At 42.9% G+C, this 15,421-nt stretch overlaps 1 protein-coding gene across 2 annotated transcripts in view; it reads left to right on the top strand.

The window, feature by feature from the left end:
* Positions 1-9,426, top strand: part of KLF5 (KLF transcription factor 5) — a 31,189-nt gene extending 21,763 nt beyond the window's left edge. For both annotated transcript variants that reach the window (XM_066621710.1, XM_066621709.1), the window contains exon 4: positions 9,193-9,426. In XM_066621710.1, coding sequence (XP_066477807.1) covers positions 9,193-9,371 — 179 coding nt within the window. In that variant the 3' untranslated portion in view covers positions 9,372-9,426. The remainder of the gene's footprint in view (positions 1-9,192) is intronic.
* The last annotated feature ends 5,995 nt before the right edge of the window (positions 9,427-15,421 follow it).

Below are 15,421 nucleotides of genomic sequence, written 5' to 3'. Positions count from 1 at the left end.
CCACCATCCTGGAACCTGACCATGAATGAGCAGGAGGGCTATTAACATCTCTCAACTGTGCCCTAGACCATTGGTTCTCAAATGGTGGGTCTGGGACTCATTTTTTCATGGTTTGCAAAACTGACATATGAGGCTATGTGCATCAGGGGCTAAGCTGCTTGGGGAGGAGTGTTGCTACCCAATCACCATTATAGCCATACCCCTTGGATTTATAAATTGGGGAGCAGCCTCTAGTGACTCTAAAAACTTGGGAACCACTGCCCTAGACCATGCCTTGGAATACCCTTGAATATGTGGGAGATCCTTGGCAGATGTGAAAAACCATTGATAGAGTCTGAAAATTACTTCCCCAAAACATACCTTTTTGTCTTGGAAGCCCTGGCAGTGTAGCTCCAGGTAGCGTCAAAATAATCACACTCTTTCCCCATATTGATATGTGAATACACAGAGGCTGTTTTCGGAATCATGTCAGAAGGCTTACAGGACCCCACTTGGCACTGCACACAATTTTTGAATATTGTGTTAAACGTGCCATGAAAGAGCTGATGTACATAAACATAGACGTTCTATTACAGTCAGAGTAGAAATGAAGCTAAAAGGTTAAAACCGAAGTCAGAGAAGGGCAAAACAGTAGCAGATCAGATGAGATATCTGTGATCTGGTAAAGGGTTCCATAGATAAGTTAGCAAAAGGACAGAGACTTGTAGCAGAGTAAAGTAATAGAGGTATAAAGAGCAAAAAAGCACCAGAAAAGCACCAAGATGTTACATAGGTGAATTACCACAGTTGTCTTCCCCCTGTGGAGAAAATTTATTTATTGGTTTAAGTCTTTTCTTTCTAATCAATAAAAAGATCATCTTCACAAGTACTCAGCCTGCTAACTTGTTTGGTAAGTTACTTGCACAACTACGTCTTTTGTATGCATGCATGAGTGTGTTTTGTGTTAAATGCTTGAATTGTCCCTTCTCATTCCCTTAGAAAATAAGACTCCACCCTATGAATCTATTTAAAAACACATTTCTTTATTTAAAATAAGAAAAAAGGATGGTGCTTACCCAAGCTCTAGGAAAAACAATCTTAAATCTTGGCCCAGAGATGCATGCACACTGACAGCCTATTAGAGCCAGAAGCTCTGCTGTTGCTGAGCAGAAATGCCACATTTGATAGTAGTAGATGGAGAAGTCCAAGAGTTTGGCTATATAGCATGGGAGGAAAAAATTAATGCACCCTGGTGCCTCAAAAGGTGAAACCTTGCTATGTAAAATCCATTTTGCGAAGTGGACGGAGGACAGAATTCTAAATGCGTATAGCATTTAGAAAAAGAATGCATTACAACTGTTTTCAGAAAACACAACACTGTAAAATACGGCACAACCCCCATATTGTAGATTGGGGAGCATGGTGATGGCGACTTCAGGTGGCGAGACTAGCAATGTACCGATGTCCAAACGGTGACCTTATTGCCAAAGTGAATCTTGAGCCTGCTATTCACCCAGAAAATATTTTCGCTATGACTTGGTTTATCATAGAAACTTCTAGTACTGAAGAAAGATGGGACATTTCTGAAATGTTTCCTTCACAGTCACTGTCTACACCTAGGTTTGTATCCTGAAGTTTTGCTGCTGAGGCACCGGAGGCCCCTTCCAGGAACAGGGCAGCACCCTGCAAAACCCTTGAAGCTTGGGCAGAGGCATGCCTCTTGCTTATGTTAGTCAGTAAAATGCCATGTGTGCTACTTGTCCTATCTGGGATGGGTGGAGGCAGTAACACTGTGGCCGACCGCCCCAGCCCTGCGCACTGGGGCAAAGTTCCGTGATGGTGCCCTCCTGCAAGATGCCACTGCTCCCCTGTGCGCAAATCCGCCCCCCCTTACCTGAAACTCGTGCAACCCTCGTGCAAAACTCGTGCAACACTTGTGCGACCCCAGGCTGTGTTGGGGGAACTTCCTGAGGCTTCCCCAACGCTTGAAACTGTGCTTCCGGAAAACCAGAAGCACCATTTCCAACCCCATTGGGAGGCTCAGAGAGGCTCAGGGAGCCTCAGGAGAGCTTCCGCAGGCTTAAAAGGTACACGAAGCTTTGCACCCAGGGCAGTTGCCCTGTGAAATGAATGGAAGGTCTGCCACTGCCTTTACAAAACAATTCAAGGCATGATAGCTGCTTTGTAATCCTACAAAACAAATTTTGAAAAGATCAAATTTTTAACTTTCTAGATCAGGAGAAAACATGAACATGTGTAGCAAGATTTTGGTAAATGTGTTCTTGAGGAGACTTGTGGTTGGGGATGAGCACATTTCCATTCTTTACATTTGCAGTTCCCATTCTTCCATCTCAGTGAACTGATTCCCCCCCCCCCATTTGAATGCTGGGTCCCGTATTTCACTTATGACAAAAATGTAAAGAAACTATTTTTCACACTTCTCCACAACGTAATATGCTCACAAAATAAAAACGTGGCAGTGTTTCTAATACTCATATTGAAGCTGACATTTCTGGTTGCAGAATCTGCTTTTTCTAATTGTAGAATTCTAGCACCCATGACAACGTTCATTGTTGATAAAACAACATTGAAGCAGAAAATATGATATCGTTTACAGTGCAAAGCATGCAATGTATTTTTAGTCTATCTCAGCATGATCTCAGGCTGGGCAATATCATGGCACCCAGAAGATATTTATGGGCTATAGTGTTGGATGCTGCTTGATGATGGAGGATGTTGATGTGGATCTCCGTATGCTAGGGCGTTCATCTTAAGGTTACATCAAAAGGAGTATGTTATCTGTAGCACCAGTAGTTGTTCAATAAGTAGATGTAGATATTATTTTTCCAAGTTTCTGTTCATTTTCTTATCTTGTCGGGTACAGTCTTGTTCTAAAGTGGTTCCAAACTAAATGTTGGTGTTCAACCAACAGCTTTACATAAACGTATTCCACATGCTTTCCAAACTCTTTTTAAATAAATAAATCTATTTGCAAGGGATGCATATGAGCAATTTCAGGAACTTTTGCGATCTACTCAAGCCTAACAAAATATTTGAAATCTGTGAGATTGGAAGAAGATGATGCAAAAATCCAATTAAAGTTACCAAAAAAAAAAAAAATCTCTCCTGTTGAAACATAACTTAAAAGGAAAGCGGTTCTGTTTTTCCAGAAGTGCTGTGTATAATATTTCTGGCTTGGGAAGAAAGGGCTGGAGTGTTGCTGCTTGGCCAGAATTTGGTACCAGCTTCCTCCATGCTGTTTTAGTTGTACAGTGTTGACATTTTAACAAATCCTGTGGAAGCTGCTCTGAAGTGGAGGAGTTCTGCTGTTTGCTTTTTTTTTTTTTAATCCTTTTACAGTGAAATATCTGTTTTAATAGAGAGACGGTGTTCCAGAAACTGAGTTCCAGCACAGTTGTATTTGATGACCGATGGCATTCTTGGGTTTCACGGCTTCTCAATGTTCATTCTAAATTTCTGGAGAAGAACCAACTATTTTCTGAAACTTTGCAGCTTCTGTATTTCGCACAGTCATTAAGCTGAGCAACTCTTGTGCTGCCGTGAAGCTCGTAAAAGTAGCAAATAAAGGCTTCAATGTCCCTGTGCTTTTTAAGCAAACAAATCTTGTTAACCTCTGATTCCTTTGCTCCCTAAAGCTCAGCATAGCAAAGAAATGGAATAAGTTTTAAAATAACTTGAAACAGGCTTGCTAAGGCACTTGGGCCAAATTCTACCCTCACAATGACACAAAGGTATGTGGAAATGCATGGTATGTGGTAGATACTAACAAAATATCACCTTCTGCCACTCCGTCTCAGCGCTCCTAGACATTCTTTATTTCTCCTTCCCAGACCCACCTTGCAGACCTTCCTGGTCTCGTCCCCTTAACGAATAGTTAAATTTGACCTATTTCTGTGTGTTACAGACCTTCCATACTGGGTGGGGGGCAGGCAGAAGGAGTAAGGCAGAAGGAATAAGGTACATTCAGACCACAGTTATGGATCTGTATGTAATTTCTTCACTGTCCATCTACACTCCAAGAGACATTTGTTGAAAAATAAAAAGGTACTGTAATCCTATCCAGAATAGGTACTATGCAGAGACCTTCCAGAAACTGCCGAGACCTTCAGAATGGTGCCTGTGACCAGCACAGACCCCTTTAAAATGGCTGGCGCAACCTTCTACCGGTCATTTCAAAGGAGTCTACACTGGCTGCAGGCACGGTTCTGAAGGTCCCTGCAACCTCTAGAAGGTCTCTGCAGCATTCAGAGATATTTTGGCACTTTCTGCTGTACTGTACTGGCTCACTGAGAGTCTCTGCTGGAGTCTTCTGATGGCAGGGAAGGCGCCCCTTGTACCTAACGCCATTGATCTCATAGGATCAATTCACTATCTGCTAGGGTTTCCAGAAACTGACTCTATTGGGCTTTGGTTGAAAAGTTACTTGCATCCTGTGGGGTGCCCTTATCTTCTCTCTAGCAGTTAAATTATATTTCTAAAGGCAAAATCAATAGAACCTTTTCTATATATTAAGTGTTGTTTAAGCACGTATGGGGAGTTCCATTGAGTTCAGTGGGACTTAGGGCCCGATCCTGAACAGTGTATGCTGGTTTACAGCTGGCACGCACTGTTGCAGATGTGCCATAAGGCAGGTTTGAAAGTCCTTACTGCAGGCCCAACACTGGAGCTAGCCCAGCACGATTCAGCACTGGGTCAGCTGTGGTGCTGGGCCTGCATTCAGCTGCCTAGTGGTTGCCCAGACCACCAGGTGGTGGAGATGTGAGGGGGGGGGGAGGCGGGGAGGAGGTGTTCCAGGGTGGGGGGAGGCGTGGTGGGGGGAGCGGGACAGGAGGGGGCAGGACCGGTAGAGCTCAGCTGAGTCCCATGTGCGGTCCAACACAGGACTCTCCAACTCTATGGGGGCTCAAGAGCTGCCGCAGAATCAAGTAGCCCCCTTGCAGAGCTACTTCCCTTACTCTGGGTAAGGGAAAGAAAGTCCCCTTCTCTGGAGGAGGTGGCGGCAGTTGCCCAGGGCGAGTTGGATGCCATGGCAACCATTTTGTCATTGCAGCAGCAGCTCCGCGCTCCGGGTCAATCAGGATTGGACTCTCCCTTCCAGATGAGCATGTATAGGCTTCCAGCCTAAATGAGTCACTTCTCTGGCCTTTAGTTCTTCCAGTCATTTCCCACTGGGATGGGCATTTCTACAGCATCTCTACATGGTGTAATTGGATAATTCAGATATTTTGGATACAGAAGAATTCCTTTTCCTTAGAGGAGGTTTGCTTGGACATGAGGAGTGGACTCTGAGTATGATTAAGGTCTGCTTGCCTTTGCACTCTGATTTGGAAGCACACTGTACTCTTACATCTGAAATGGTTTTTAAATTCCACAAATGATTGTCCATCATCTGTTGGAAATCTAGAAAACCCTGATGAGCATCAAACACACAGAAGGGCTTTTTGCTGTGCCTGCCTGGTTTTGTTGACTTATTTGAGATACCATTTTAAAGTTCTGCAAGCAGCAGCAACTTCATTTAGCAGTCTTATTCCAAGTAGTCAGATTTGTGTAGTACTGTGTAGGTGGGTCAGGCTGGTGTAGTGGTTTGGGAGGTGGACTTAGACTGGGAAGATCCAGATTCAAATCCCCCCTCAGCCACAAAGCTTCCTGGGTGACCTTGGGCCAGTCACTTTCTCTCAGCCTTGCCTACCTCACAGGGTTGTTGTGAGGACAAAAGGAGGGGAGCAGCTGTGTACAATGCCCTTCAGGGGAAGGGCAGTATAAAAGTGTGAAAAATAAAAGGTCAGCTGTCATCAACAAATAGTGGCAATATATGCTAGCCTTTGTTTAGATTGCAATAATCTGACCTAAATTTGACTAAGGGCACAATCCTAACCCACTTTCCAGCACCGACATAAGGGTAATGCAACTTTGAGGTAAGGGAGCAAACATTGCCTTACCTTGAGGAGGCTCCCATAACTGCTCCCCAATTGCAGGATGCAGCACATGCCCCAGTGGCGCAGTGCTGGAAAGCTGGTTAGGATTGAGCCCTAAATTTAGTCTGAATCTGCAGTAACTTACAACTACTTCTCATGCTCTTTGCGTCCTTGTGCTGTTCAGTGGCATTTCATTTGTAAAACACGTGGCACATTCGTGTAGTAGAGAAGTAGAACATGCAGCCCTCCCGGAACATCTTACAGTTCTAGGAAACCAGTGTGTGAACAGTTACATTGGGGGTGGCAAACTAACAGCCCCTGCATATGGAATGGAACACTAATTTTAATGGCGTCTCCCAGGACAGAGCAGTTCAGAGTCACAGCATTCCTTTGAGTGATGGATCTTTTGCTGTTTTTGAGGAAAGATTCCCATCTTTCTACCTTTCAAAGGTCTTTTCCCAATCTCTCTTAACATGTGTAGAGCAGGGTGGTGTGTCTGCCAATTAGATTTGCTCCCAGCCCTTTTTTCACTATGTTCCCCTCACTGTTGAAATTTAGGTGCCCCCCTGAGCATGCAGGATATTTCTGATCTACTTCTGTTACTTTGTGCTATGCATACTACCTTCAGTTTATATTTGATAGTTTGCTTTTCCTTTGTACTATAGAATCTAAAGTATAGATGAATGATGTGGATAGCTTTTGCATGCCATACTGCTCTTTGTGGATTACGAATAGTTAGGGGTGTGAGGGGGACCAAAGGGAATGGGACTAGTGGTAATGATGACGAAGCATGGGGCTGTGGTGTCAGTCTCATGCTTTGGGAAGTATTTTTCCCCTTGGCTTCTGAAGGCTGGCTCTTGCAAAGAGTGAATGAGTTGGTAAACTCCAGACTGCCTCATACAACTTGGCACTGTATTTGAGAAACTAGCATGACAGGCGAGAAGCCTTCTCCATAATATCTTTTTCTGTATGCAAGGAAATTGTTTTGTTTGAAAGAGCATTTTTAATTTGGTGTCCCACCACCTACATTCTGAAGTAGTACAGCTCAGAAGCAGATTTAACACCTCATGTTCTGTTTGTGAAAACTAAATCTAAAATGACAGTCATATGGTCAAAGCTTTTAGCAAGTGTAACTGATAAACTGTTGGTTCATACTGAATGGACTGTAACACAAGGTTTAAGGCTGTGATTTTCAGTTTTTTTCATCTCATGGCGCACTGAAAAGGTACTACAGTTTTCACGGCACACCATCAGTTTTTGGACCATTGACAAGGCACACCACACTGCCAACGGAAGGGCTCACAGCCCCCAATGGCCTACTAATAAATGCCCTTCCCCCAGACTCCTACAGCACACTTGCAGACTGTTTGCAGCATACCAGTGTGCCATGGTACAGTGGATGAAGATCAGTGGTCTAAGGTATACCGTAAACAATAGCAATAGTCCAGACAGATCTTTTATACGACTGGTGTATAGTTGCATAATATTTCTCAGGTCTAAGTGAACGGACTTCTTTGTACTTACAAGGAAGAATCTTTTTCCCCTATCCCAGCTGTCTATGAATAATCTTATCATTTCAACAAACATGAATTTTATAGGTGTGCTTAAAAATATCCCACTTAAGGAACTAAATTAAATGACCATATATTTAGCTATCTGTGACATGTTCCAAGCCAAGCTGTGCAATTAAATCTATATTGGGCACTTACATAAATCTGTGGTCAAAATTTCAGAGGTGTTAAGTATCCTACGTGCCAGTTGAAGTCGCTGGAAATTGCAGGTACTTGTCACTTCAGAATATTTGGCTACTTGTGTTACTTGCTGTGGGCCACCAATTTAAAATGAGTAGACCCAATTCTTGCTTATTTGTGTGTATGTGTGTTTGTAAAATTTCAGTATACTTGTATAGTTGACCACACATTATGTATGTACTCTTTAATTTATTATTGCATCAAAAGCTGATCTAGCATAGAACTTTTTTCTTTGGGCATTTTGACTTTTAACATACCAAAGCAAGTTGTCAGATCACAAAAATATAGGAAAAAAGCTTTAAAAGCCCTAAATCATACCAGGGGATTCAAGTAATGCAGGATATTGCTTTTGTGCCCATGCAACTCTGTCTTCCTGGTGTGATGGTCATCTATGCTGTTTATATACATAACTAGAACTGGAAAGTATGTCTGTTATTGAGGTCATAACACTGACATCTGCATAAAAGATATTATTATAATCTATCAGTTATTATAATTTTAACTAGGGGTGTGTGTGGGTGTAATGTGCTAAACTGGGGAAAGTTGATGCCTTTGTGTCCTGTTTTTTGCTCTTCTGAGAGTCGCCTAGTGGACCACAGCATGCTCCTAGTGGGAACAGTATGCTGAACCACATGGACCAGCGGTCCACCTGTTAGAAGTACCGCTGGAAATAACTGGCAATGTTGTCATTGCCAGTTAATTCCAGATTGGGAGGCCAGGTGCAGTGCAACAAACACTGGTAAGAGGCTCAGGATGGGCAGGAGGGCTTTTTTGAGTGCACAAAAAGTGCACACTGGAGCTCTACCCATCAGACCAAGCCTCCTACCACTGCTTGTTGCGTTGCATTGTTTGGACTTGGGGTCTGGGATCCCACAAGTACCACCAGGCACCACCACTAGTGGTACTAGTACCACTGCTTGAGAAACACTGACATAGACCTTTGGTCCGATCCAACTAAGGGTACTCATGATGGTCTATGTATCTCTTCCTTGTACTTTAGTATTGTCGTCATTCCACATGGCTATTAAAAGTTGAGAATATGAAAGGGGAGAATGCTAAACATGTTCCCCAACAGTGTGGAAGCTGCCCTATCATGGGTCCTACTGTGCCAACCTAAGTCATGTCAAATGCCTTGAGCCATGTAGGATGAGCTGTTTCTAGTTCCTTCTCCCTTTAATACTGTCCAGGAGGAACTCCTTCCATATGTTCCAGGGCTTCTGATGTTACTCAAGCAGTTATTCAAGAGACAGTGTTGCTGCAGCTCCCGCATTGTAAAAGTGACACCAGAAGAGAAACTGCAAGCCATTCTGTGCATTATGCAGAAGGAGGTGGTAGAGCGCTGAAGTGTCCAATTCAGAATGCTGGTCAGGTGGTCACTTCAGTGCTCTTCTTCAGTGCGTTTAGGAAGGGATTTTTTTAGGACGCTGTTGAGATAGTTTTGTGACCTTGATGTTGGGATCATGTTTATGGTATTTGGAGGAAGGGTGACTTACTCACTTTTTGTTTGCTTCCTTGTATGTTTCTAGGAGAGAAGCCATACAAATGCACATGGGAAGGATGTGACTGGAGATTTGCTCGCTCCGATGAATTGACCCGCCACTTCAGGAAGCATACTGGGGCCAAACCTTTCCAGTGTGCTGTGTGCAGTCGCAGCTTCTCTCGGTCTGACCACTTGGCTCTGCACATGAAGAGACATCAGAACTAGGCTGGACTTGTCCGTGACGCTTTTGGTATCTATGCAACTTCCTAGTGACTCAGCTCAACTATATATGTTCAGTTAGAATTAGCTAAGTGTCTCACTGTGTATGAACTCTTATCCATTTTAAAACAGGAAAAAAATAGTTAAAAAAACAAACTGGAAATGTATATTTATGAGGAAACAGGGAAGACACTGTGTCGCCAGACTTGGAGTGTGTTGCCATTTTAAGGCCATGTGATTTCTCTTCTCACATCTGACTTTAGTCCCCACAGGTTTCATCTCGGGACTGCCTTCTGTTGTATTTTGCAGATATGGGTTGGTGAGTTCTGAATGTGTATGCACAAGAGCATCTTGGCAGGTGGTTGTCCAGACATCTGGCTTCTTTGCAGACCCAAGAAGCCCAGTTCCAGAATGTTGTCATTTACATGCATGATTGGGAATCAGGATTTTGCACTTCATTCTGCCAAATAGGTTCCTCTTGTATATGGACACTAAAATGACTGGATACATCTATATCTTCTTATAGATATGAATCTGTGATTGAATAGTCATTCTTTCCCTAGAGGACCCTTAACATGTGATAGACTAAGCTACAATTCCCAGTATTAACTGGCGAAAGCTACTATAGGGCACAGTCCTGACCCCTTATGTCAGTGCTTTCCAGCACTGGCATAGCAGTGCTAGTGGGACATGTGCTGCATCCTGCAGTTGGGTGTCACTCATGGAGGTCTCCTCAAAGTAAGGGAATGTTTGTTCCCTTACCTCGGAGCTGCATTGCCCTTATGTCAGTGCTGGAAAGAACTGACATAAGGGGTTAGGATTGCGCCTGTAGTTAAACTGATATAAAATTAATCAGAGTTTGAATCCAACTTTCCAGCACCGAGGTAAGGAAACAAACATTCCCTTAGATGAGGGTGTCTCTTTGACTGCCCCCTGCCATGCATGCGCTGTTGTCACATCTGCATCAGCTCTGGAAAGTTGGGATAGGATTGGGTTCTTTGTTTTATAGATATACACCAACTTATGCCTGCAAAATACAATATGGAAAAGTGTCCCTAAATATAAGTATTATGTTTCCAAAAGCTCTAATATATCTGTTTTTAGTGTCCTGACCAAAATGCTGCTGTTCTTGTAAGCAGTGTTTAGGAAACCCTAATTTAATTTGAATTTACAGCTAAATGAATCTAGAGGACAAGCCACAATATTTTTTTTTTGTTGAATTTTACTGGATGTTTTAATACATGTGTTATATTTTATAAAATGTTTTCTTTCTGTGGAGATGAACTATATATAGAGAAATTCATAAATAGCCATAGAACAAAATGTTCTGTATGTTGCATGTTTGCTATGACAAAGATTTTGTAAATATGCAAATCAGCTTTTAATGTTTTATTACAAAAATTTTCTAGAAATCAGCTGGGAAAAGTAGCAGTCATCTTCCTCTCTGACACAATGTGGCACATCTGAAATTCATTGTTTTAAATACCTCTCAATATGGTACAGCTTTGGTTTCATTGAATGAGCTATCCATTCAAACACATTGTTCACATTCACACCAATGTGATGCACTGAGTATTCCACACAGGATCAAGATTTTTTTCTTTTTTCTTAAAAAGAACAAAATATTTGCAAAATATGAACTGTTAAGCAATTGTCAGAAGCTTAAATAATGAGGGTGACCACACACACACAATGTTAAACCTCTTATTTAATCTTACTATAAGCTAAACTTAGTATTGCTTTAAAAAGGAGGATTTAGAATGCAGTTTTAGAATATTGGAACTCTAAGCTGGTTCAGCATCAATATGGTCTAATTCCATATGGACACTGGCCCCAGTTCAGTGATGTGAGTATGCAGTCACCAGAGTTGCATGTGCGAAGCTCTCTCAGATAAGCTGCTGGCCTGGTTTGGGAGGAGGTTAACAGTTGGTGTCATTTGCAGTTTCTTTGAGAAGGCTTTGTCTGCTGCTGGATCAGGTTGGGAAATCAAGTGTACAGCACATTTATGTGGAAGGGTAGACTTCCCTATCCTACTACCTACACATAGGCAAAAGTCTGTTTTTTGTCAAGGTAGTTGAATTGGGCAATTGTGTGCGGCTTTTCAGAAGATAAAGGATCCTGTAACTTAGTTTTCTAATAAAATGTAGACTTGAAGAGAGAAAATTTCCTGTGCACATGAGTTATCACACCACAAAAAGATTGCTGATAGAACCTACCCGACTTTCCATAGTCAACTGGGCTCACAGTAGCTGGCAAATTACCACATCAAATCCCTGCACCTGGTTCTTTCTACAGAAATGGGTAGGAAGACACTACCATTTTAATGCTGCTGGTTATGCATAGACTAAAGCATGGAAGAGCATAAATATCTTAGTAATGCTGGCAACGCAAGGTACTCTGATGTAGGGCTTTCAACCAAATTCACACAGAGGTAAAGTGGCAAGATTTCTCAGGTTCCATTGTTTGTCCTGTGTGAGGTTGGAGCATGCTGAAACATACCTAACACTCCTCTACAAGCTGTCGTTTCAGGACTGTTGTCCACTATTACTGAGCTTCTCATTGAGGAACCCCTGGAATGTTTCCAGGGCAAATTAGGGTTCCCCAGAAAACAGGTGGAAAACCAGAACCATTTTTGTGGGAATTGTTGAAATGCAGTGGTGGACCTGGAGGGGGAGCAGGGGGGCAAATGCTCCCAGTGTTGCGTCAGCACTTCTTTCCATGCTGCTGGGAAAGCGTTCTGAGGCTCCTGGTACAGTTTTGAACAGTACTTTTGGTTTGCCAGAAGTACTATTTAAGACTGTGGGGAGGCCTCAGAATGCTTTCCCAGTGGTCCGGAATGTTGTGTGAGGCTCTGTTGCACTGGTAAGCGGGGGGTGGGGGGGAAGGGGGAGGAGAGGGGGCAGCATCAAGGACCTTTGCTCTGGGGTGCCTTGAGGGCAGGTCCACTACTGTTGAAACAACTTTATCTAATCACCTTTCATTACCAGCTAAGAGTTAGGCCCACAGTGTTTGACACTAAATAAGAGATGAAAAGTTTAAATCAAGAGGTTCCACTTGCAGAAACTGGTCAGATGACTTGCACCACAAGTAAGCAATGAATACATATAGGCTGTGATGCAGGAGGCTGCATGGCAAGCAGTTGTGTTTTTCCCCTTCTCAACAGCTGATCGATAAATGGACTTGGACGTTTTGATATGCAGCTCATTCTATGCATGTGTGGAAACAAGCTCCAGCAAACATGGTGGGTTTTACTCCCAAGTCAGTGTGCATAGAACTGCAGCTCTTAATCAAAATCTGGCTTGTTTGCTTAGCTGCTTCACCCAAGAACTGTACCTGGGGGTCAGATCAGGAATGGATCTTGGGTTCTCCCCACCACACACTCCTGTCCCTGATCTCACCCTAGGGACTATCCTAAAGAGACCAAGTGATGACTAGACTGGCTAGTCTAGTCTAGTCAAGTTAAAGGGTTACTGTTGGCAAAAGGCAAGACACCTTGGTGTGAGCTCAGAAGCCCTTGTGGGTGCTTGTATAGGTTCTCTGTATCTCACTGAGCTGCAATATTATGCTGTCAACCAAAGGGTAGAAATATAACCTATGAAATGTTGAAATAACCTAACTGACATGCCAAAAATAGGTCTCAAAGCGAAACTTTGTTTTAGACTATTGTTTGTGTCTTTTATTTATTTTTGTGGTATATAGTAGACGTTTTTAGAAAACAATTTTCCATAAACTTGATAAATTAAAATGTTTTGTTTTATAGCTTTTTAAAAAAGCATTTCTCTTAATTGTAAATAGATGATGGAAAAAGATGTACATATTTTTTTTGTAAGGCTTCAAATGTTTAATCATAAAAACCCAGGCATATATTGGTTGCTGTTTGGCCGCTTTTCCGCAATTCCTCTTTCTCCCTTTGCCCTCATTTTTGTATGGTGGTATAGCCTATGCAAATGATCAAGCAAGCAGCTGTATTGTTGTTGAAAGAGAATGGTTTATATATTAAAAAGACAATTTTTTTGGAAAATAAAAGTGCCTAAAAGCATGCATTTTCACTGTGTAACTTTTATTTGTTAAACGTTTATCCCATATTTCTGTGCTATACTGAAATGTTCAAGACAGCTAACAATAAATAAATACACTAAAAAGAAGCATAGTGCTTTGCCAGAACCATGAGAGGCGTGGGGATTAGCTCAGTGTTTTGCATGCAGAAAATCCAGTTACAATCCTTGACTTCCCCATGTAAGGCTAGGGAGATCTATGTCTGAAACCCTGGAGAACCACTGGTAGTCACTCTAAATACTGACCTAGATGGATCAGTGGGCTGATTCTGAATAAAGCAGCTTCATATGCTCCTATATTTGAACAAGCTTTGCTCATCAACCCAACCCAGAGCTCTGGCTCTCTTTGTTTATATAAAATGCCTGCCCAGAGCAGTGATTTCCAATTGCATGGCGGCGAATAATTCTGCTGCCTTGGATATGTGACATAATGCAGAGATGCAGCAATATGGTCTACTGGCACAGGAAGCTTCCCGTTGCATCTCTGCATAAATTACTTTTAGGCTTGTCATTTTCCCGTCAGAAGACACTCCCAGATCAGGGATGCATGCAAATCTTCCAAAACATCATAATCCTTACCAGCTTTCTAAAAGTAGGATTGAGCTGTGGTGGACTTCTCTGTACAAAACTCCATACTTGTCGTGCCACTTTCGAAAATACCCTGCTGTGTTCCCTCATGGATCTGCAGAATGTTTGGCCCAATCCTGTCCTCTACTAGTTAATGCTATGCAGCTGCACTGCCAGAGCATATGTTACATGCTATGGTGAAGGGAGGCATTTTTATTTTCATCTCTGTAGCCACCTAGCTGTCAATGAGTCTCCTCAAACCTAGCTGGCATCAGTCCAAGGAGCCTCAGAGGGTGGGTAACAATGGAAAAATGAGGGTACGGTCTTGGTGTGTGCTTGTACTGCCAAAATCCACCCCTCCCACCCTGCTCCTGGGTTCCCTGCCAGCCACGCTTTCTGCCCCAATGCCACCACTGTTCCCACTCCAACATGGTTCCTGGGATCTGCTGGTGGGTGCGCAGAGCCTCCAGCTACCTTTTGCGCTCTGGTACAAGGACTTAAAGGCAGCAGATTGTGAGAGCTGGTGCCCTAGGCCCTGCGTAGGCTTATGACACCAGACATACATATTCAGAAGTAAACCCCACAAGAGCATAGTCCGGGAGGGGGGGGAACAAAACAGCAGCTTTGATCTTGCAGTTGCATGGAATTAGGTGAAATATATTTCTGCTTAATCTCAAAAGCAGTGGGGGGTGGGGGGTATGCGAGTGAAGGTGTAGTGCTCCTGCAGCTACCTTGGCCCAAGACTTTTTATTAGCACTACATGGTACTTTATTTTTCTGTTTTTATTCTGTGAGGAAATAAGTACCAAGCAGCATACGACGCTTCAAAACGTACAATGAAATTGCAAAGCAATTGGATACCAGTGGCAGCAACAGATTCAAATAACCAAGGAGCCACAGATTACATCATGAAAATGACAGCACGTATTAAACCAACAGTATACTGTACTTTAACTTGCCGAAATATGTCCCTGAAGAGTGGCAAATTGTGTGCTTCTTCTCACCAGTAGGAGAGGCTGAGGATACTCTTGCACCAGGGGCTCCCAGAATTGCTAATAATACCAAAGAGGCTCTTGATCCACCTTCAGTGTTGCAATTCTTGACAACAAACAACAGGTGCAAGAATGGATGATGGAGTGATGTGGGGTGAACAAAATTGGAACTTGCTCTCTTAGGTGGCCCAAACCATTTTGTTCCACAACATGCACCATATTTCCTATGGGACAGGCTACTCGTGGCTCCATAGAGCAGCGCTGGGGCAAAGATGGCTCAAACTACGTTTCAGGCATGGATTTTAGATAGTTGAGAGCATTTTCCTTATCCCATAGAGGGTACATGGAGCAATGGGGATTTCCATCTTCCCTGAGGCATTGTGGGGTCATGAGGTTTTCACCATTCTTCTTTCTTATAGTCCTTCCAACAGTTGTTTTAATGT

The sequence above is a fragment of the Tiliqua scincoides genome, chromosome 3 (genome assembly GCF_035046505.1).
Source record: "Tiliqua scincoides isolate rTilSci1 chromosome 3, rTilSci1.hap2, whole genome shotgun sequence".
In the NCBI taxonomy this organism is placed as follows: Eukaryota; Metazoa; Chordata; class Lepidosauria; order Squamata; family Scincidae; genus Tiliqua; species Tiliqua scincoides.
Note: the sequence above shows the minus strand (reverse complement) of the source record. Positions and strands in the feature narration are given on the sequence as shown.